Below are 23,679 nucleotides of genomic sequence, written 5' to 3'. Positions count from 1 at the left end.
TACCAATATTTCATCTCAGTCACTGAGACATCTTTAGAGATTAAAAATAATACTTGTAACACACACAAAGACAACACAATACTAAATGAAACACGTGGGTGACTCTAAATTGCTTAGGTTCCGGAAATTGTCAACAACATCAGACGTGATACTACAATATCCTTTCCCAGTCGTTGGCTCTAAAAAGTAATTTATATTCTGGTCAACTGACTGCTCTCAGAAAGTTATGGAAAGAAAAAAGTATTGTCATCACCAGAGCATATAAGGGTAATGCCAGAGATGGCATGAAATATAATCGAAAAATTATATTATTTTCCGAGATTGCACTACATGGATATTATTGATCCATGTAGTGCAATCTCGCAAAAATATAAGTTAAAAAATTAAAAAAATTACTTTAAAAAGTATCTTCCTGGCCACTGGACATTACAAAAAAACTCAAACTCTTTGGTTCTCGTCTGTCTCCCCCCAGACATATGGTTTACCTAAAATCCACAAACCTAATTCCCCCCCCCCCTTCTCCCCACACACCTATAGTAGATGACACTGATGCTCCATACTACAAATTGTCAAAACAGCTGGCAAACTCTCTTACCCCCCCCCCTCACTGGACTTACCACATCCTATATAAAAAACTTGACTCATTTAAAACTTTGATTGAAAATCCAACTTTAAATAATACAGATATATTGGTAAGATTTGACATTATTATTATTATTATTATTATTCAGGCCTCCAAGGAGTCAAAAGACTCATCGAGGGAGGTCCTTCCTAAGACATAAATTCTGTCAAGACTCATCGAGGGGAGGTCCCCCCCCTGAGAAACACAAAGTTTATCATACCACTCTTTAAAGTCACTGACCGTTCTCGCTCCCACCACTCCATCAGGCAATGCATTCCACGGCTCAACCACCCTCCACACAAAGAAACCACTCCTTACCCTCTTGCTCACAGTTTCCTTTCGTAACTTCCAGGGATGGCCTCTTGTCATCACTCCTTCCCGCTGATCAACCAAGCGAAAGAACTCCCCAGTGTCAACCCTGTAACCACCTCTCAACAGTTTAAAAGTCTCAATCATATCACCTCTCCTTCTTCTATCCGCCAAACTCTGCAGTCCACATTCTCTCAGCCGATTCCTCATAACTATCCTTGTACAGTCCTGAAACCATCTTTGTCATCCGTCTTTGTATCCTTTCCACAGTTAATTTATCCCCTTCAAATCCTGGGGACCAAATCTGAGAACAATAGTCCAAGTGTGGTCTGATCAGAGACTTATACAACGGAATGATAACCCTCTTATCTCTGCAGGTCAGTGTCCTTCTCATAATAGCAGCAATCCTCTGTGTTACCTTCACCACCTTTGCAATATGTCCCCTAAACTTCAGGTTTCTATCAATTATCAACCCCAGATCTCTTGTCTCCCCTACTTCCTCCAGTATAACTCCTCCCATAGAGTATGCAGCATCCCATCGATGTTTCCCAAACCTCAAGACCTTACATTTTGCTGCATTAAACTGACACCCCCGTTCATTTGCCCATCTATCTAGCGTATTTAAATCCTCTTGCAGGGCTACCACATCTGTGCTATTACTAATAATCCTTCCCAGCTTCGCATCATCCGCAAACAACTGAATATCCCCCTGCAATCCACTGGCTATGTCATTGATATAAAGGTTAAACAATATAGGTCCTAGTACTGAGCCCTGTGGGACCCCACTTGTAACCCTCTGCCTCCTGGAAACTGCTCCACGATACACAACTCTCTGATACCTATCAGACAGCCAATCCTGAATCCAGTTGACCAATCTGACATCCAGACCCATGTGCTGCAACTTAAATATCAGCTTATCATGTGGCACCCTGTCAAATGCCTTCGCCAAGTATAAGAAAATTGCAGTATATGCCTTTCCCTCATCTAATGCTCTTGTAACTTTATTATAAAAGGCTAGCATATTGCTAAAACAAGAGTGTCCTTTCACAAATCCATGTTGATTCTCACAGATAACATTACCCTCATCTGCCCAATGCTGTACACGGTCCCTCACTACTTTCTCCAAGATCTTAACAACTACTGATGACACACAGACTGGCCTATAATTAGACACTTCCAGTCTGTTACCACCCTTATGCAATGGCACTATCTTACCTTCCTTCCATTCCCTGGGCACCTTTGCCAAAGCCAGACTTTCATTGTAAAGCCACGTTAAAGGTATTGTCAATTCGCTAGCACATTCTCTCAAAACTCGTGGCGAAATACCATCCAGTCCCACAGCTTTACTGACATCCAGAGTACTCAGTATCTGAAACACACTCTCCTCCTGTACCTCCAGACCTCGTACCAGTCCTATCCCTCTAGCATTAAAACTGACTCCTCTAGGATGAAATACTCCAATAAAGTGTTCATTGAACAATTCCACTATGTCCTCTGCATCAGTCACTCTATTCCCATTTTTATCCCACAATATCATTCTTCCACAGTCATTTCTCCTCCTACTGGCCACATAGCTAAAAAATTCCCTAGGATTTTCTTTAGATCTTAGGGCGAATCTCCTCTCATATTCCAGTTTCGCTTTCCTTACCACACGAGTCACTCTTCTGGCCTGTGTCTTATATTCTTCACCCATCCTCTCTTCACCTGTCTCCTTATATCTCTTCCATAGCCTCTTTTTCGCATGCAGTTCCTGTTTAATGTTGTTTGTCATCCACTTTACTCCAAATTGCGCCCTCTTCTTCACTCTTGGTATACAACTTACCATTGCTGATAACAAATATTCTTTCACAATTTCCCACGCACTGGTGATATCCCGGCCGTCCAATTCCTCCCTCCATGAAACTTCCCGAAGTTGACGTCTAAGACTATTATAATCACCTGCCTTATAATTCCACATAAGTTCCCGTCTCTTTGATACTCCTGCATGTCTATTCATTTTCCATGTCAACACCATATGGTCACTCTCTCCAACTGGTGGGAGAGACGTCAACTCAGTTATTATCAACTCTTCTGATGCTATAACCAAATCCAAAATTTTTGAACCTCTTGTTCCCTCTGTTACATGTTGCCTAAGACATTTGTCCCTCAAGAATTCTAGAAATTCCATTCCCCTATTGTTACATGCATGTTCCTCTCTCCAATTTATACTACTGAAGTTAAAATCTCCCATAACAATCATTCTTCTTGCACTTGCCAAACTTAGCTGTCTAAACATCTCCTGGTCCCCATCCTCTGTGCTCCTGGGTCTGTAGCAACACCCCACTAAATATCCTGTCTTGCCTACCTCTAGCTCACACCATACGCTCTCAAAATCATTTGTCTCACTTCCTTCCAAATTCTCCACTCTTAGAGGACATAGGTCATCACTTATCATAAGCAGCACCCCACCACCACGCTTTCCCCTCCTATCCTGACGAAAAATGCTATACCCAGCGACTTCTATTCCTGTTTTTATATCCCCTTCTGTCAACCACGTCTCAGTGATCGCAATAATTTTTGGCCAGGCTGATGCTATCTGTGCCACCAATTCCTCTCCCTTATTCCGGATACTTCTGGCATTAGTATACAGCATATAAATGCCAATACTTCTGCTCTCGTTCACTAGACATTCCACCTCCTCTTTCAACTCATCTATCTCCCTCTGCAGGTCAGTCACTCTTAATCTAAATTCACTCTCCCATACAAAACCATCTCCTAAACTTCCACAGTCACTCACACCTTCCACACTATCAACTATTATTTTCTCATTCGCTCCTATCATACTACTTGTCTTCCTATTCTCCGTTCCTGGAGCAACAAAGTCGGATATCGATATATCTAATGTATTTATTTCCTCCAACTGCCTGCATTTTGCGCACATACGCTCTCCACTCTCTTTAACAAGCCACATATGTAATTCCCGAGAAGCATACATGCAGCAAGTACTGCATGCCACAAAGTCCTTTATGATATTGCTAATAATCGAGTTCTTAAATGGTGGAGGACTTGGCGTTACGCCACTTGCGACTGCTGCTGAATCCACCATCATTCCTTACTGCCGAGTAGCGTAATCTTTAATAATTATTCAATTAATAAATAAGAGGGGAAAAAAGTACAAATATCAGAACATTTAAAGTACTAAATATAATTAAATAAATGAAATATAACTAAATACAGTAACTTAGCTTCGTTTTGTCTTCCACCGTTACGCGTTCGATTCCGACTTCCGACTTCGACATAACCTCACTGTTTACCAAATGACACCTTAACACTCTTAAAAAACGTTTTTCCTTCTGATATCTTAGATCTCTTTTCCTTTGCCATCAATTCTGGTTATTTTTCTTGGAAGAACAAAATTTACAAACAGATAGAGGAAACCACTATGGATTTTCCCCTCTTGCCAATTTTTACATGGAAAATTTTGAAAAAACAAACCATAGACTTAGCCCCTCTCAAACTTTCTATCTGGCTAAGATAAATAGAGAACACATCATCTCTGTATCTTAGCCAGATAGAAGGAACAGACACAGACTCCTTCCTCAGTCACCTCAATAGTCTAGATCCATGAATCCAACTTATGATGGAATAAGAAAATAACAGTAATTTACCCTTCCTAGACACCTTAGTAACACACCTTCCTAATGGTAACCTTTTCTTCACTGTATATAGAAAACCCACTCACACAGGCAGATACAAACTTTCCCATTACCACCCCTCTCAACAATATGGCATTATTAAAACTCTAACCAATACAGCCTATAATCTTTATTCCAGTGGAACCTCCCTTTCAACCGAACTCAACCACATACACAACACCTTCCTTTTCAATGGCTACAGTTATTACAGAATTAAAAAAATAATCAGTTCCTCTCCAATTCCTCGGCCATTGCTTCAGAGGGATTTCAGAGTGCCATCACCATTCCCTACATCCATAGCACATCAGAAAAAATAGCCAGAGCTTTAAAAAAGTACAACCTCTACACAGCTTTTAAGCCCCACCAGAAACTTGCTACCCTTATCCATTCTACCAAAGATCAGCTCCCTCCTTTCTCAGTGCCTGAAGTTTATAAAGTACCCTTTTCCTGCAAGTTGGCTTACTTCAGACAGACAGACACGTAGATCAGTGACTATCTGTTTATAAGAACACAAATCGTACATCTGCAATCACAACTATGATCAATCCGACCTTGCAGACCATGTATTGAATACAATTCACAGGATCTCCTGGAAAAAAACACCATGCTCCATCATAGAAAATTAAAAAAAGAAAGACTGTTTTTAGAATCTGCAGTGGCACTCAGAAATCAACCTAACTTAAATAAATACAGATGCATAAAACTTCCCAAAATTTGAGAAACAATAATTGTCAGAGGTCCCACTTTATATCCTAGGCCATCTACAAATGTCCTTAGAGGGTTCACCACCTAGATAGAACTTTAGAGTCACCTATGTGTTTCATTTAGTATTGTGTTGTCTTTGTGTGTGCATTACAAGTGTTATTTGTAATACCTGAAGATGTCTCAGTGACTGAGATGACATATTGGAAGCATGGAAATTAGTTTTTAATATTTTTCTAGTGCTATAAATATTCCATTAAACTTCCAACATGATTTCCTCCCATCACTTAAGCCTTAACACAGTTTTTTTTGGTACTGTATTTCTTTATCCTCATATCTGTTTTTTTGTTTATTTCAAAAAAATAAAATAAAATAAATAAAAATAAATAAAAAAAAAACATCAATAAACTTCTATGTCAGTCCTTATCTGCATCCACACATGGCACTGATGTGCCTATAAGTCCCTCAAACTCTCATGTATGGGATCAATATATATATAAATTTAAATAAAAAATGATAGCCTTGCAATCTGTTCACACTCATACACTGAATTACTACAATTTTTAAATAAAAGAAACTCCACCTATAACTATATTAAGTTCATCTTTGAACTTGATATGGGATGTATGTGGAGTTATCTTTTTCTATGTGTCTGCCACCCAGTAAAGGTTGTAAACCTATGGTACATCTGTAATGCAGGCATGCTGAGAAATTTTTTATCCTTTTTTATTTATATTATTTATTTATTTGTTTTTCACATAATCCAGAAACCCTGTGCTAGAGACCAAACTAATAACTTTTCAAGCTGGTGAAATTCATCTCCCACTTAAGTAATCAAAGAAACATCCATGTCAGGATCTGAACTTGCAGCCTTTTTGTTGGGGAGTAGGTACATTAACCACTCGGCCAATTTGGCCAGTGAATCTGCACTTCCTTTGGCAATATTTAATTTTCCCTCTGTCTGAAACTTTCCTTTACTAGACAGTATATCCTTCTGTCTTCACATCATCATCTATCACAGAGGATAAGCACAACATTCTTATGAACTGAGCTTATTATCTCTGTTAATCAAAAACTCACACTTCTGACGAACTTCACTGTCCCAAAGTAGATTACGTACACTATTAAACTTCGACCCAATATCTGTTTATCTCAGTACCAAATCCCTTACTTAGAGGAAAGTGAACAAAATAAAAATCATTATTGCTAATGGATTCAACCAGCCTCTCTTCAGATAATCCTTGATAAATATCATCCATCCACTAGAACCATATGTTCAAAGATTTGCCTACCTTATAGGAAAATCAGACTGTATAGCACGAGTGCTTCTCAAATTTAATCTACATGCTAGCCTCAACTCATTTCGTAATTTGTCTTCATTATCTCTGTCCTTACTTGGTTTGCATCAGTACTGTGTTCTTGTCAGCTGTCTTATTTTGGACAGACTGGCAGTTATTATTATTTATTATTATTATTCAGGCCTCCATGGAGTTAAAAGACTCATCTTGGGAGGGCCTTCCTAGGAAACACAAAGTCTATCAAAGCTATGAAGAGATTAGAATTTAAGGAAACTATGATTACATTAAATCTTTGGAATCTGATAAATCTGGTCACCTCTTCCTATTCTGTTGGTAATAAACACAGTTCCATGGAACCAAAGTTTTTAATTATATAGTTCTTGTATTGGATTAACTTAACTGCTCACTGTTTCCATTGTATTCTAATAGTGTGTACTCTTTATTTTTCATGCCACTGTGACTGAGACTTGAGTAGTCATATGATGCCATATATTGTGCTTGAATGTTGATTTACTATTCCCTTTCATACTCTCTCTGATATTTTTGTAAACAAGTGATGAAATATTAGAGGTAATAAATATGTTTTTTAACACTTGATAAGTGTTATTTGTTTAATAAATGTCTGACACATGTCTCCTTAAGAAGGTTAACAAAATTCATTTGTTCAAAAGGGGGGGGGTCAGTGAAGCCCAGTTCACCAATTTAAAATTCAGTTTAGTATTTTGTGGTATGTATGTGGAAGCATGTTCTCAGACCTATGTGTCATTGATTGATTATGTTATTTGATAACATTGGTTAGGGCTTGCATTCAGAAATGGGCAGATAGAGAATCTCTACTTTGCGATGAACAGCATAAGTTTACTAAGGGGAAGGTCATGTTTTAACAACTTGCTCACATTCTACAATAAATTACCATTGAACTAGAAAAGGGGAATGGATACACCATGATACTTTTGGATTTTGCTAAGACTTTTGACAGAATGTAGCATGGAAGACTGTTGCATAAATTGGAAAATATGGATTTGGATTATAAAATATTAGCATGGATAAGAGGATGGCTGATTGACAGATATCAAAAAGTGGTATATGGGGGATGTGAGTCTAATATTTAAGGTAACTAGTGGTGTACCACAAGGATTAGTCCTTGGTCCACTGTTATTCAAACTGTACATTAATGGTAATGGGAGGGATTTGATTGGCAACATACAGCTATTTGCTGATGATAATGATACAAAGATAAATAGGGTAATCAGAAATGCTGCTGATATGAAATTTTTAATTTTATGGAGGGTGGGAAAGGACTAGAAGGCATCTTGGAAGCTGAGAATGAATGCAGCTAAGAAAGGGAATGAGGGCTAGTTTTTTTTTCTCATAGGGTGGTGCGTGATTGGAATGGATTGCCATTCGATGTTGTGTGTGTGCAAGCAGTGTCAATGAATTCAAGAATAAGTATGATAGCTGGTGCATGTAGTATGTTGCCTCCCTCGATGAGTCTTGTCTTCCCTACTTCCTCCAGTACAACTCCTCCAATAGAGTATGCAGTGTCCCAAACCTAACCTGAAGTCCTTACATTTTGCTGCATTAAACCGAAACAGCCATTCATTTGCCAATCTGTCTAGCTTATTCAAATCCTCTGCCACGGCTACCACAACTGCACTATTACTAATAACCCTTCCCAGCTTCACATCATCTGCAAACAGCTGAATATCTTCTTGCAATCCACTGAGAATGTCTTTGATATAAAGGTTAAACAATATAGGTCCCAGTATGGGGTCCTTAAGGATCAAAGCTGTATAACTGAGAGGAGACCTCCACATAGCCTTTAAAGGTATGCAGAGAACCGACCAGGGATTCTGACCTAATGTCCAATCCTCACCTTCTCGTGGTGCACCCTGTTGGGTATCTACCTGGATACTGAACGAACAAGGATGGGCTGGCAATTTGGGATTTAGCCGACCAAATTGCATTCTTATTGGCTTATACCAATACAAAAAATGATGGTACAACACGACAAAATTTCATGCTGGCTGAGGCGTCGCCCGGTTAAACAATCCCCCCCCCCGTTGTTTTTGCCAGGGAACCAGGGCGAACAGCGAAAAGTCAGCTACTGGAACAAATCTGAAAGCACACCCCAACTCAACATCACCAGAGTTAAAGATCGGTACTATCAACATGAGAAGCCTGAATGGCAAAGAAATGGAGCTAGCTGAAGAATTAGATAAGTACCAGATCAACATAATAGGGGTGACTGAAACAAAAAAGACAAAAACTGGTGAGATCTTTCTGAGCAAAAAATACAAAATGTTATATTCAGGCAATGACAATAAAGGAAAAGAAGGAGTAGCCATAGTATTCAACACTAAATATAAGGCTAATTTTCTTGAATGGCAGGCAGTCTCGAGTAGAGTGATATGGGTGAATATCAGAATGGGAAACTGGATAATGAGACTTATTTGTGCCTATGGTCCCACAGAAGACTCTACTAAGGTAGAAGTGGAAGAATTTTCTGAGGCTCTAGAGAAAGCTACTGACACGATGAAAAAAGGAAAAGTTGGTCCTTGTTGGGGATCTAAATAGCAGAGTAGGAAATGATTGTCAGACATACAAAAATATTTTGGGAAAATTTGGAGAAAAGAGCAAAGCTAATAATAATGGCAAATACCTATTGGATTTTAGCTCAGGACATCGACTGTTTATTACTAACACCATGTTCCAACATAAAAATGTGCACAAATTCACATGGAGAGAAGAGGCAAGGAATAAGAAAAGTCTCATTGACTATGTTATTGTTGATAATGATGTTTTCTCCCTGGTGCAGGACACCAGAGTGTACAGAGGATTTGAAATTGGAAGTGATAACTGTTTAGTCTTGAGCAGGATAAAATTGAATTTCATATTGAAAAGATTGACATGTAAGAAAGTCTTAAAGCGAATAAAAGTTGAACAGTTCTCAGATGTGAACTGTAGACTAAAATACACAAAGATTATTGAAGAAAAAATTAAAGAGTTAGAGAATAAGAACCAAACCGTGGAGATTCAGTGGCAAACCGTGAAGAAAACCCTGATTGATTCAGCCAGAGAGGCATGTAGCGCAATTGGAAGAACGACGGTACATTGCGCCCTTCAATTGAAATAAGCCTAAGTTTGATTCTCGTCGCGACAGGAGGAATCTTTACTGGACGATTTCAATCAAAGGTGAGTTAGCCGATCTCATACGGTGGTAGCAGGGTTTTTCCTCCTGGAATCTCGGGTTTTTCATCCCGCACACAGAAAAATCGGCCCTTCAGAACATATGCAATTTACAGACAAAAAATACTAGTTGTGGTGGAGGTGAGCGGTAGATGGTGCTGATGGAGATGATTTGTAGTAGAGATTCAGTGTAGTGGTTGAGACAGTTGTAGGTGTCCTCCCACGATGAGTCTTTGGACTCCTTGGAGATTGTAAGGAATAATAATGTGGTGAGGTTGTCTGAAAGGATAGAAAAATCAGAACTCCATGGCAGACACAGGAAGTAAAAGAGGCAGTGAAGGAAAAGAAGAAAGCATATCAAAAATTCCTGTCAAATAAGTCAGCTTGTGCTCTTAGAGAATACAGACAAATGTAAGAAAGCCAAATACTGTGTAAAAACTAGCTAAACAAAAGTCATGGGAGGACTTTGGTAAAAACATAGAAAATAAATATCAAGAAGTGGCAAAATATTCTGGAGGTTGTTGAAGAAGCTTAGGAATGGAGGAAAGAGAGTGCTGTAAAAGGAATAAGAGATGAAAAAGGTGAAATGAAAATGGGAGAAAAAGATATCCTTGAAGTATGGAGTAATTACTTTTAAAAATTTGTAAATGAAACAAGCAGTGATAGCACAGTAGTAAAAAACACTCAACAGGCATACAGTCAGGAATACATATCCATACTTGAAGCAGGAAAAGCCATCAAAGGCTTAAAATGTGGAAAGGCAGCAGGAGTAGATGATATTTGACCAGAAATGTTTAAGTATGGTGGTATAAAATTCTTACAGTGGATGCATTGCATAGTTCAGAAGGTGTGGACAGAGGGACGAATTCCCGATGATTGGAGTAGAGCTCTCATAGTACCCATATATAAAAAGGTAAATAGAACTGAATGTGAGAATTACAGATGTATTTCCCTACTGAGTGTTCCTGGTAAGATTTATGCTAGTATACTTGAGAAACGGTTGAGAAGAGTTGTGGAGGAAAAGCTTGGTGAAGAACAGGCTGCATTCAGGCCAAATAGATGCTGTCAGGATCAGATCTTCACTTTACGACAAATAGTCGAGAAATCATGAGAATATAAGAAAGATCCGTATTTAAGTTTCATCAATCTGGAAAAGGCATATGATAAGGTGCCAAGATAAAAGCTAATCAATATGCTGCAGTTATATGGTGTCAATGGGGCATTATATCAAGCAATATTTAGTCTTTATTTGAGTTGTAAGTCAGCAGTTAGAATTGAAGGAACTACAGGAAGATGGTTTAATGTTAAATCTGGTGTGAGAAAAGGATGTACATTATTCCCCTCTGTTATTCATTATCTATATGGATCACATTATGAAGGAATGTGGTATTAAACCTGATATCAAAATTGGAGATGTTAATGTCAGCTCTTTGCTTTATGCAGACGATGTTATACTTCTAAATAAATCTGCTACAAGTCTGCAAGATTCCCTGACTAAATTGAATAACTGTTGTAATAGATATGGTATGAAGGTCAGCAATACAAAGACAATGAAAATAGGCAGAATCGTTGAAAATGTCAACAGCATTGTGAATGGAGAACCTGTGGAACAAGTAAAACATTTCAGCTACTTAAGCACGATTTTTAGTGAAGATGGTAAATTAAATATGGAAATAGACAACAGAATCAACAAAGCTGGTATGACAGGATGTCAATTGAATAAATTCATATGGAATAAGAGAGAAATTAGTCTGAACACTTTAGCTGTATACAAGACAGTGTTCAAACCAGTTTTAATTTATGGATCTAAGAGCTGGGTCATAAGTAAAACACTTGACCAAAGACTAGAGACCGCAGATATGAGAGTCCTGAGAAAGATTATAGGTGTGAACTGATGGCATCAATGGCAATATCATATTAAAAATGAGGATATTAGGAAAGAACTTAATATTGTCGGCATCCAGGAATGCGTTAGCAGAGCTAATCTCAGGTGGTATGGTCACTTAAACAAAATGGGTGAGGAAAGAATAGCAAAACAAGTGTTCTCTGCCAGGTTGGCAGGAAAACAACCCAGAGGAAGACCAAGATATAGATGGATTGATATGGTAGAAAGTGCCTTAGACAATAGAAATATAAGATCTGATAATGTTGGAGTCTTGACAAGTAACAGACTGATTTGGAGGAAAATTATAGATAGGAAGTTAGTAATGATGTAAATTTTTCATATAGTACTATCATATCATCTACACCCCTTGAGGATACATGGCAGGAATTTAATGATTATGAAAATGAAATTTCATCCCAAGTAAATTGGGACATCCTCAGTACAGTATTTCAAACAATACTAGAAATAACATACAGTTAGGGCACATGATTACAACGGAATCGCAATATGCATGCAGTAATGTGTTATAGAAGTAAATTAAAATATAACTGAACAAAAAACAAAAAAAAGAAATATATATATAAAGAGACTGTTTTACACAATTTTGTATGACAATTTCCCATACTTTAGGAATAGTAAGAACGTCATTGCGGTTTAAATTTGGTCTGTGTAGTAGGGCTTCAACACTTTTTTTATATAAATGTTATTGTTGTCTTGTCCTTTGAAGAGTCCTAGATGCCTCCAGTTTGCTTCCCACACTGCCTCAGCCATGTCAATAATCCCGCTCGCACAGAGCTGCCGTTCAGGACTAGGATCAACTTCCCGCAAGGCCGCTGCAATTGCTGGCCAGGCAAAGATGTGAGTGGGTGTCAATTGCATTGGGGCAGTTGACTCTTCATTAGAAAATTGGGTGCCATTGCCACATTAGACACCTTGAAATCAGACCATAAGAAATTTGGTCGAGAGCTTCAAGGTTCAGGGGGGGGGCTGCGAGGAGGTGTGGTCGGACTTCTCCCCCAATATATAAATGTTCATGTTTATATAAAGATCTATGTAAAAGTTTCGACTTTTCTAATGGATCCTATCTTTTGGGTTTTCAACTCCATGTTGAGAGAGGCCGAATTTCTGCAGTTTGAAAAGACGAAAGTGGTCTTGATGTTCCGAGATGCGTTTCTGAACAGATCTCCCTGTCTGTCCAAAGTAAGACAAATTGTAGGACATGGGATCTCATAAATGCCAGGTAACATCAGAGGTGAGAGTTTGTCCTTAGGAGGAGGTAATATTTAGGTGAAATCGCAAATTATGACTTCTTGCTAGAACATTTAATTTGTCTGTTGTTAGTAGATGGTTAGATAAGTTGACTACCCATTTTTCCATCGATAATTTGTTAGTGATCTTCTTAGATCGATTTAGCGAGTTAAGGTATTTATTATGTAGTTTAATATAGCTTTTATCAAAAGCTTTTATCTCTGAATTTTTCGAGACACTTATAATCAGTTGTAGCAGATCTTGATTTAACGTGTTGAAAGTTTATTTTTCACTTGGTTAGAATATAATAAATTTAGTTTTTAATCCTTTATCCAAGTGTGAGCAAACAAAGTTTGCACCTGAAAGTATCTTCAGGAATGGGGCAAGGTGGTACAACACCAGAGCGACTCCTTGCAAAGGTGGAGCAAGCTAGCAATGCTCCTTGCTCCACCTTTGCAAGGAGTCGCTCTGGTGTTGTACCACCTTGCCCCATTCCTGAAGATACTTTCAGGTGCAAACTTTGTTTGCTCACATTTGGATAAAGGATTAAAAACTAAATTTATTATTTTGATTTAACGTATTTGATAATTCTGCTTCTAGTTCCATAATTTCACCTAAATGTTTCCCATATTTAGATTTCATACATAACATAGAGAGAAACATCGGTCATCTTTCCAGTATTGAAGCCAACAGACTTCGTTTCGAGGTAGCAAAAATAATCTACAATGCCAAAACCTTTGGACTTAAATATCCCACCATCAGAATTGAAAGCTCTTACCTGCTTAAAATGTAATAAAAACATAATCATTACCAGAGCTGACAAAGGAAATACCGCTGTGGTTCTTGATACCAATTCATAAGATCGAAAAATGAATTTACTACTCCGAGATTGTAATACTTACGCCAAACTGGATTATGATCCTACAAAACAACGTTAACTCAGGAAATTAAATAAGTTACTTGATGAAACCTCCTCCTTAAATGAAGAAACAACTAAAAAACTCAAGACATACCATGCTAAACCACCTAGAATTTATGGCTTGCCTAAGCTTCGCAAGGTTAATGTTTCACTCAGACCCGTCTTAGATTCTATTAGCAGTCTGACTTACAAGTTATCAAGATTCTTATCTAACCTTCTCCGTCCTCACATAGGCCACTCAGCTTCTTCAATCAAATATTCCACAGAGTTTCACGCAAAAATAAAAGACATTCAACTGTTAAAAACTGACTTGTTAATTAGCTTTGACATTGTCTCCCTCTTCACTAACATTCCCCATAAATAAACAGTAGAATTATTAACTCAAAAATTTCCATCTGATAAAGTCGAATTATTCAAATTTGTTATTACATCCAGTTACTTCACTTGGAAAGGTAAAATTTACAAGCAAGAAGAAAGAACAGCAATGGGGTCTCCTTTATCACCAAGCTTAGCAAACCTGTTTCTAGAACTCCTGGAAGAAAAAATTTTCACTTTTGAACCCAAACCAAAAATTTGGCTACGATATGTCGCCAACGTCTTTGCAGTCTGGGATCATCCTGAACATGAATTACACCTGTTTCTAGATAAAATAAACCTTCTTCACCCTCGCATCAACTTTACTCTAGAAAAAGAATTTCCACAGGGTATCTCCTTTCTGGATTAACAAATTCAAAAGAAGAGAAGACGGTTCCATCACCACGTCTGTCTATCGCAAACCTACATTTTCAGGTCGCTACATTCACAGTTCTTCTGCTCATCATCCATCTCAGAAATTTGGCATCATTAAATCACTAGTTACTGGAGCACACAAATGCTGCTCCTCTGAAGAATCTCTAAACCAAGAACTAGAAATAATCAAAAATACAGCCATACTTAATGGATATAATCTTAAATCAACTCAAAAAATCATCAGTCACTTCCCCACACATCAACCTAGACAAGAAAAAGCCCATAGGATTCCCATACCTTATGTCAAAGTCATCTCCGAACGTCTTTCAAAAATTATGAAGAAATATAATTTTGCCAATACTTACGAACCCATCAACCAGATCTATAACTTGTTACTTTCCCCTAAGGACAATCTCCGAGTTCCGGACTGGTAGGCCAGTTCTCCTTGAATTTTGATGATTCGAATTTTGAAAACTCGATAGGGGGGATTCCTCCTCCTCCCCTGGCATCTACGGCGCCCAACCCCCTGAGTTCTGGACTGGTAGGCCGGTTCTCCTTGAATTCTAATACTCGAATTTTGAAGACTCGACACTCGGGGTAGCCCCTGAGTTTCAAAACATTTCAAATAACTTGACATAAAACGTGACACAAAAATGTTACATAAAAAGGCTTATCATTTTATATCTATAGGGTATATATATATATATATATATATATATATATATTTTTTTTTTTGTTCAGTTATATTTTAATTTACTTCTATAACACGTTACTGCATGCATATTGAGATTCCATTGTAATCATGCACCGTAACTGTATACTGTTCCTAGTATTGTTTGAATTACTGTACTGAGAATGTCCCAAGATACTTGGGATGAATTATTTACATATTAAAACTTATCACTGTGGTTAGTACATGTTTTTTAATGATGAATTCACCACAGACCGCATTGTATAAAAAGTGTTCTGGAAAGTTTAGTGTTTCAGCAGGATAGAACACCATGTCATTATACTTGAACTGTCTAGGAATATCCCAACAGGCACTTTCCGAATTGGTGGATCGAGTGCGAGAGACCTAGACCTCAATGGCTCATTGTTCTCATCACGCACAGACCTAGTTCTTTTAAACTTATTCACCAGAGCTCTAATTGCTTTGTCTAGTTTCATAACATTTCATTCTTTTGATGCAGGATGTTTATAACAAAAATTTGCTCTTGAACATTCATTATGAATTATGGGTCTGAAAAGAAAACATTACAAAATGATAAAAATTATAATAAAAACATCTCTAACATATTATAAATATCGATGTTTTATGTAGAAAATAATAACTATACTTGTTGTAATGAAATTTATTTGAAAATCAAACTGTTTCACCAAAATATGCAGTGACTTTTGGGACATCCAGTATAAAATAATGGAGAGGAATAGCTTTATTATGATCTTGTGCATTGATTTTACATGAAGTGGGGGGGGGGGGGCAAGCAATACTTTATCTGTTTTGTAGAGGTGATAGCCATCTGCTAAAAAAGTGTTGCTAAGTACCTAAGTTCAGTAGCCAGGGCTGTGTATTTGAACAAATATCCCTGGCTTTATGTGTAAGTGTTTTGAGGACCATAATACTGGGATGAGTGATGATTTCATTGTTTGTGTAAGTATCTTCCACTGCATGAGGATTTCCTATAAACAGAATAATGAACCATTTGGTTATCATATAACTTGTGTTTCTTGAGAATGGGAAGAAATTATTAGTTTCTTTTTCTATAGTAAAATGTATTTTGAGTATTGGCTATTTAGGTGCTCTAAAAATATATATAATATGTCTGGGCTATGAGGACAAATAGCAAACTTATTTTTATATAGCATAGGCAATCTGATGGTTTATGTGTTGCTATACATTGTGATGGTAGTGTTTTCAGTGCATTTATGCAGGACCAGGCACATTAAAACATGGTTACTCAAAACTGTGTGTCAGAATGATGCACAAAATTATGATGATTAAATACTCAAAATCATAATTGTGATAAGTAAGGTAGATGTGTGTGTGTGTGTGTGGTACAACTCTGTCAAATGATACTTCATAGTAAATATGCAAAGATTTCAAGGTGTGTTTAAATACAGCTTGTGATAAAGCATACGAAAATGAAACTTTCTTAACTCTACTATTTTCTTAATTTCTGAAATTTTGTTTTCAGGATGGAATGTTACCTCTGATATCTACTTATCCTCTGCACCATGTTCAGTACCTATTGACTCAACCTCTTTATCAGCAACAACATGTATGTTCAAATCTTATGGTACCAGCTCAGTTACATCCAGGTGTTATCAATCATGGATTTTTGGATAATCAAAGTAAGGAATATGTAAGGGATAGATTGAAGATTTTGGTGTCCATAAACACTTTTTCAGAGCTGTAATTTTGTATCTAGCAACATATACATTATTTACCCATAATATTCGATGTAATTTATAATTTTAGCATTTCTCTGTAAATTGATAAATGCTTCATGATCATTAATAATGCTTGCAAGTAAGATGATTTTGAATAAATTAGACTTGATTAACTGCCATTTGAAACAGTGATTAATGATGCAATTATGACAGTTGTTATATATTTTAATATTTCAGCAGCATAGCCTTGACTTTGAAATGATTTTGAAGATATTCTCACTAGTTAGCATTGATAATGGTTACTGATTTACTGTATCAGTATTTTACACAATAAATAAATACATTGGTAATGTGAATGAAGAACAAGATAACATAAAAATGTTAACATGATGGGCCAGAAAACAGTGGCTGAAAACAACAAATTAGATAATATAATAATAGAAACATCAGTAGTGATAATGTTATATTAATAAAAAAAATAAAAATTATTAGAATAGTTGATGGTAAATTTATTTCAAATTATTAAAAAAGAAAATTAAGTATTTAGTGCTTTAGGCAGTTGCTTATGTTATCTCATAAATACATTAATTCACCTCCCCCCCCCCCAAACAGACTATTTATCATATTTTTCCTAACAGTGGGACATATTTTGTTCATAATTAAGCAGCTGGCTTTGCAAAAAAATCTACTTAATGAGATAAACAAAGAGATAATCCTTCTTTTATGTACTTTGTTATTATTATTATTATTATTATTATTATTATTATTTGACACCTCCAGGGAGTCCATAGACTCATCGAGGGAGGGCACATGCTCTACAACTCTGTCTCCACCAACTCAATCTACCAACTGACTGCAACTACACAAACGCCATCTACCACCACCACCACCACCACTGGTATTTCCACAGACAATCACAAACATCCATGCACACGATGGGATTTGAACCCACAGCTTTTTCGCTGGAGAGCAGATATGCTAACCACTTGGCCAGCCAGGCTGGCAAAATGTCTGCCATTGTGTGTATTCTCTGAGCAGTTTCAAGTGAAAGTGCATTATCCAGTCTCATATGAAGATGGAGAAGTCTCCCTTGAAAAATCCTAATAAATGTTCAAACTGAGCTTCGGCTAAAGGGTATTATTGCCATAAGATGAAATACAGAGAAATTTAGTCAAATTGTAGATCACTTTTAGTTCTACTTGATGTCTCCTTGGAGTTCTGCAACTCATCGTGGTGTTAATACTTCATTCATGATTTAACATGTATTGTATTTTATGAGCCTAAGTTTGCTCCTATGTAAATTATAAATTAAACACTTACTGTTAAATTTTTATTGATTATAATAATTGTTAATTTTTTTAGTTATTTATTCTGTATAAATTCTTTATATAACTTGTAAATATATCCTATATGAATTGTAATATATCTTTTTTATTTTATTTCTGTATGTAAGAGTGATTTTATGTAATTCTTCTGATTAGATTTGATTGGCTGTTGTCAAGGAAACGGAGTTAATTTTAGATAGCGCATGCGTGGAGCGTGAGCTACGGTATTCGAAAAGAGAAGGAGTTGATATGAGCTGGACTGGCTAGAACCGGATTTTGGCAGGAAGAATGAATGATTTTAATTGGAAAACGAAAGTAAAAAAAGAGAGGAGAAGCATTCAAGACAGCAAGGAGTAAAGTAATGGGTGGCAGTAAGGGGATTTTGGGAAATGCCATAAATAGATTAAGAAAGGACCGGGAAATTAATAGGCAATTCGGAATATTTCTACGGAATTCTAAAATTACGACGGATTCCAATTGTTTTGAGGAAGAATAGTGCAAAGCTGAATTTAATGCATAGAAGAAAATAAGGAATAAGTAAATTACCTAAAACGAGTGCGTCATGACTTGTGAAGCTCTATGTTTAATGTTTCAGTTATTATAGTGAAGATTTCTTTTGAATAGTGTTACTTCAAAGTAATAGTTAACTACAGTTTTAAGTGTGCCTATAGTGAATCCAATGTGTAAAAGGTGTAACCCGGTAAGAGCAGTCTTTTTTAATATTTCAGCATGAAGAAATAAGAGTTAGCTCCGCCTGATATATCTTAACATTAACTGTGGCGTTCTACTAAAAATAGCCGAAATATGAAGCTTTAAAGTGTTTCCCCCTTGAAAGGATAACTGCCTCATAATTAAATTAGGTGTTTATTGACTAAGAGAGAATTAGAGAATTCTACCTTAAGAATAATTACTATAAAATTCTGGAACATTGAACTGTGTAAACCATTTTCAATTATTCGGAAGAATATAGAATTGACAGCTGAATGTTTGACGCCTATATTATTATGTTTGTTATGAGTATTTGAACTAAGTTGATGTATAAAAGAATTGAATTATCTCATTGAATAGAGACAAGCTGTGATAATAGTATTAAAGCATTGAAGAATAAGATCCGTAAATTTAACTTTAATCTTTAAACCAAACCGAGTAGCTAATAGTGTCTCAGAGATATTTTAAATATTGTTCAATTAGATTATCTTGCTTAGAAAATTATGCTTAAATGTACATGTTCTATATTAAATGTTTATTTTATTGGACTGAAATTGTTGTTTGCCTGATTTTTCTTCATTGCACCGCTCATAAATCTTATTCGAACCCTGCGGAAGCCTTAAATGATAATATTAACCTCTGCCTATATAAAGTGAGATTGCAAAAGTTAGTTGATGATTGATTCCTCTGTATTATATAGACTAATCTGAATATAGGGTGGCACAGGATAATATAAATTTCCTTACATTCGGATCAGTATCAATCAGCATCTAACAAAATAAAAACGGAATTTAAAGAAATAAGAATAGATCCAACTAACCAACATAAATGGATCAATTAGCAAAATAGGATGACACAACAGTGGGAAGCTACTCCATCCTACACTCATACTCATTCCCATTACATCCATTTAAATGCATTTTTGTTTGTAAATTGCATGTTTTCTGGCCAGTTAGCATAAAACTGCTTCCATATGAGATCAGCTAACTCACTTTCATTTAATAAAGCTCTTATAAAGATTCTTGATGAGAATTGATCCAAGTTTTTCTAAATAAAAGGCTTTGTCGTGTCCTTCTGACTCTGATACAGATGTGTATTATCATAATAGTGATCAGAATATTATTATGTTGCGAATATTGCACAAATTAAACCATGATTAGAAGAATTTAGACTGATAACCACACATTGTGAAGTCTTAGAAATTAAGTGTTTACATAAAATGTCGAACATAAAGAAATAGTAACATTGTTTTACTTTCTATGAATTTCAAATAATAATTCTATTTATAATAATTCAATTCATATATAGAACAAGTAAATATTTACTTGTTCTATATATGTGTTTTCTATTGAGAATATGACTCAAGTTTTCTATGTTCCTGCCTATATTCATAGCTTTAGTCATTTTATTATTGATTTTTATTCCAAATTTGTTACAGCTGTTACTCAATTTAGTTAGAGAATCCTGGAGACTTGCACTAGATGTGTTTAACAGTACATCATCATCATCTGCGTAATGCAGAGAGCTGAGCTAAGTTTGATATCTCCAATTCTAATATCAAGTTTAATGCCACTTTCTTTTACAATGCAATCCGGATGATGAATAAGAGTGGAGGTAATGTTGCATCCTTGTCTAGAACCACTTCTTGAACCCATTGACCATTTATGATCTCACCACTTTATCAGGCAATGGATTCAAGGGGTGGTTCAAGACAAGGATGCAACATTATCTCCACTCTTATTCATTACCTGGATTGCATTGTAAAAGAAAGAGGCATTAAACTTGATACAATAGAATCTGCTTATTGTGATTGTGGATAATATTATCAATTGGCTATTGTTATCAAAATCAGTCGGTCCCAAAACACACCATTTAAAATGAATTAAAAATAATCTGTCTATTATAATCAAAGTTCCGGTTATTGTTATCAAAATCCTTGGATGTTTAGAATTCTAAACATCAGAATTCTAAGAAATAAGGGTTAATAAGGAGAAAATTTAACAAAGAACATTTGTCGAAATTTGACTTTCTTGCTAATCTTCCTTTAATCTTATATCTTCCAGGCAAATGCAGGTGGGTAATCGTAATCTTTTTTTAATCTTAAATCTTCCAGGCAAATGCAGTCTAATTGTGATTTTTCGAGTTTATTTTTGTGCTCTCTTTCAGTAAGTGAATTTGACTTTAAGTCCTCGTTAAAACAGTCCTTAGCATTATGGCAGAAGCAAGTAAAAAACATAAAAAATGTATCTTTTCAAGAAAAGCAAAGAATTTTGAGTGCTATGATAAGCTGCCCAATATGAGTCAGCGTAGTGTGGCTGTACATTTAAAAATTTCACAACCACTCTTGTGTAAGATCTTAAAGAACATTAAACATTGAAACTTCAGCTCTTACTAATGAGAACATGGATCAGAAGAGAGCCCGATCTGGTAAGGATACTCAGGTTGAATCAGCATTAAAAATTTGGTTTAGTAATGTTCATGAAAAGAATGCTTTGATTAAGGCCTTTGATGCTTCAAAAAACAGAACTTGCAAAAAACAATGGGCAAAGAAAATTTCACCGCAACTGATGGACAAGTGTATTCATGGTGAAGAAAAAAGTGCTGATTTTTTCTCAACAGATGCGTGGATTAAGACCGAGTGGCCAACAATTACTGCTGAATATTCTTCCGAGGACATTTACAATGCAGACGAAACAGGACTCTATTTTCGTGCAATGCCTGAGCATACTTATTTGTTTAAAAATGAAAGTACTGTACTAAAGGATTTAAATCTTTAAAAGAGCAAGTGACAGTTCTTTCTTGTGCTAATATGAAAGGTGAGAAACGAGAGCTCCTAGTAAAAATAAGTAAAATAACTAACCAACAATTGGTTAGTTAAGATGGATCTTAAATTAAAGAATATCAAAGTAATTTTCTTCCCTTCAAACACTACATCGTTAATTCAACCATGTGACCAAGGCATCATATGAGCTTTTAAAGCTTATTATCGAATTAGGGAAGTTCGTGCGAGAATTATAGCTAAACTTGATTATATAAAAGACCAATCTGATGCAAGTGCAATTGCAAAAAAGATTTCCCTTCTTGATGCATTACATTTGGTAGCAATGTCATGGAAGCAAGTCTCAGAGAAGACTATTGAATACTGCTTCCAAAAAGGTGGAGTTTTTAAAACAAACTTTGAAACTCCTTCTTCCAAAGAATTTGAATATCTTACAAATGAAATTTTTGATAAAACCCCAGATGGCATGTCAAAAAGAAGAATTTGAAAATTGGTCGGATATTGATAACAACATTGAAGTGGTTGATTGATAACTACAATGACAGTGTCGAAAATATGTAAGCTGCTTCTGATGAGAACTTTAAACTAGTAGAAGAAAGTGAACCTAATACAAGTATAGAAGAACAAATTTTAGAAGCTCTGCGAATTAATGCCCAGATGCAAGAAGTTCTATGAATACTTCATTGTCATGTGCAACATAGAGCGACAAATTTTGAAAGGCACTGAGTATGAGCAATTTATTCATGAACTACTATATTAAAACACACAACAGACAACACTAGATAAGTTTCTTAAATAAATTTTATGTTGTTGATTATTAAAAAGTTGTTTATAACAATAAATTAAATTAAATAATGTTCATAAATAAATTGAAATAAAAGATGCAATTTTTTATATCCTTTGTTTAATGTTATCAGCCGATTATTGTTATCGAAAAGTGACTGTCCCAAAGTGATCACAATAAGCAGCATCTACTGTATTAGAATTGGAGATATCAAACTTAGCTCTCTGCATTACACTCTTAACTTAACTCTCTGCATTACACTCTTAACTTAACTCTCTGCATTCAACCACCCACCATGCAAGAAACCACGCCTTAACCTCTTGCTCACAGGTTAAATATAGCCTATGCATATTATTTCATTTACTCCATTTAATGTAGTGCTTTAAAAAGCTTTTTTTCTGGGCATCTGGTCATATGCTTTTTCTAGATCTAGAAAACTTAAGATCAGATGCTTGTTATATTCCTATGATTTCTCAACTGTTTATTATAAAGTGAAACTCTGATCTTGACAACCTCTATTTGACCTGAACCCAGGTTGTACTTCTTGCTTGATTACTTTTTACTCGAAGTTTCTCTTCAAGAATTTTTTTTCAGCCTCTTTTCAAGTATATTTGCATGAATCATACCAGGAACACTTAGAGAGATTAGTAGAGAAATTTTTCTGTAATTCTCACATTCAGTCTAATCATTTTCTACAGATGGAAACTATGAGAGCTCCTCTACTCCAACTGAAATTCTACCTTCTGACCAGTCTCTTTGAATTATGCAGTGTACCCCCCTGGAAAACTTTAACACTTCCACAGTATTATACTCATACTCATATTTATACATCATTATTACATATTTATACATCACATGTTTATTTATACATTATTTATACATTATTTATGTTTATTATGTTTATTTATACATATTTATACATTACATATTTATACATCACATTTATACATACCCATATTTATACATCACATTATACTCATATTAAACTCACTCCACAGTAAGTTAGTGGGATAGAATGTGTAGGTTATAGTGTGTTTAGGAGGGAGGGACAGAGAGAATAAAATGGGGGGAGGGGTGTTATTGATGATAGCTGATGAACTGCAGCCAAGGAGAATTG

General features: G+C 35.9%; 1 protein-coding gene across 3 annotated transcripts in view; it reads left to right on the top strand.

Annotated features, from left to right (window-relative positions):
• The window catches only part of LOC150099333 (extracellular matrix organizing protein FRAS1-like), a 1,385,483-nt gene that overhangs the window by 1,241,363 nt on the left and 120,441 nt on the right, over positions 1-23,679 (top strand). For all 3 annotated transcript variants that reach the window (XM_090403569.1, XM_090403568.1, XM_090403570.1), the window contains one exon: positions 16,771-16,927. In XM_090403569.1, coding sequence (XP_090259695.1) covers positions 16,771-16,927 — 157 coding nt within the window. The remainder of the gene's footprint in view (positions 1-16,770; positions 16,928-23,679) is intronic.

This window comes from Typopeltis vanoorti, chromosome 14 (genome assembly GCF_054136105.1).
Source record: "Typopeltis vanoorti isolate ZY-2024b chromosome 14, IOZ_Tvanoo_1.0, whole genome shotgun sequence".
NCBI classification, from domain to species: Eukaryota; Metazoa; Arthropoda; class Arachnida; order Uropygi; family Thelyphonidae; genus Typopeltis; species Typopeltis vanoorti.
The sequence above is the reverse complement of the archived record's forward strand: the minus strand, read 5'-3'. Positions and strand labels throughout refer to the sequence as shown.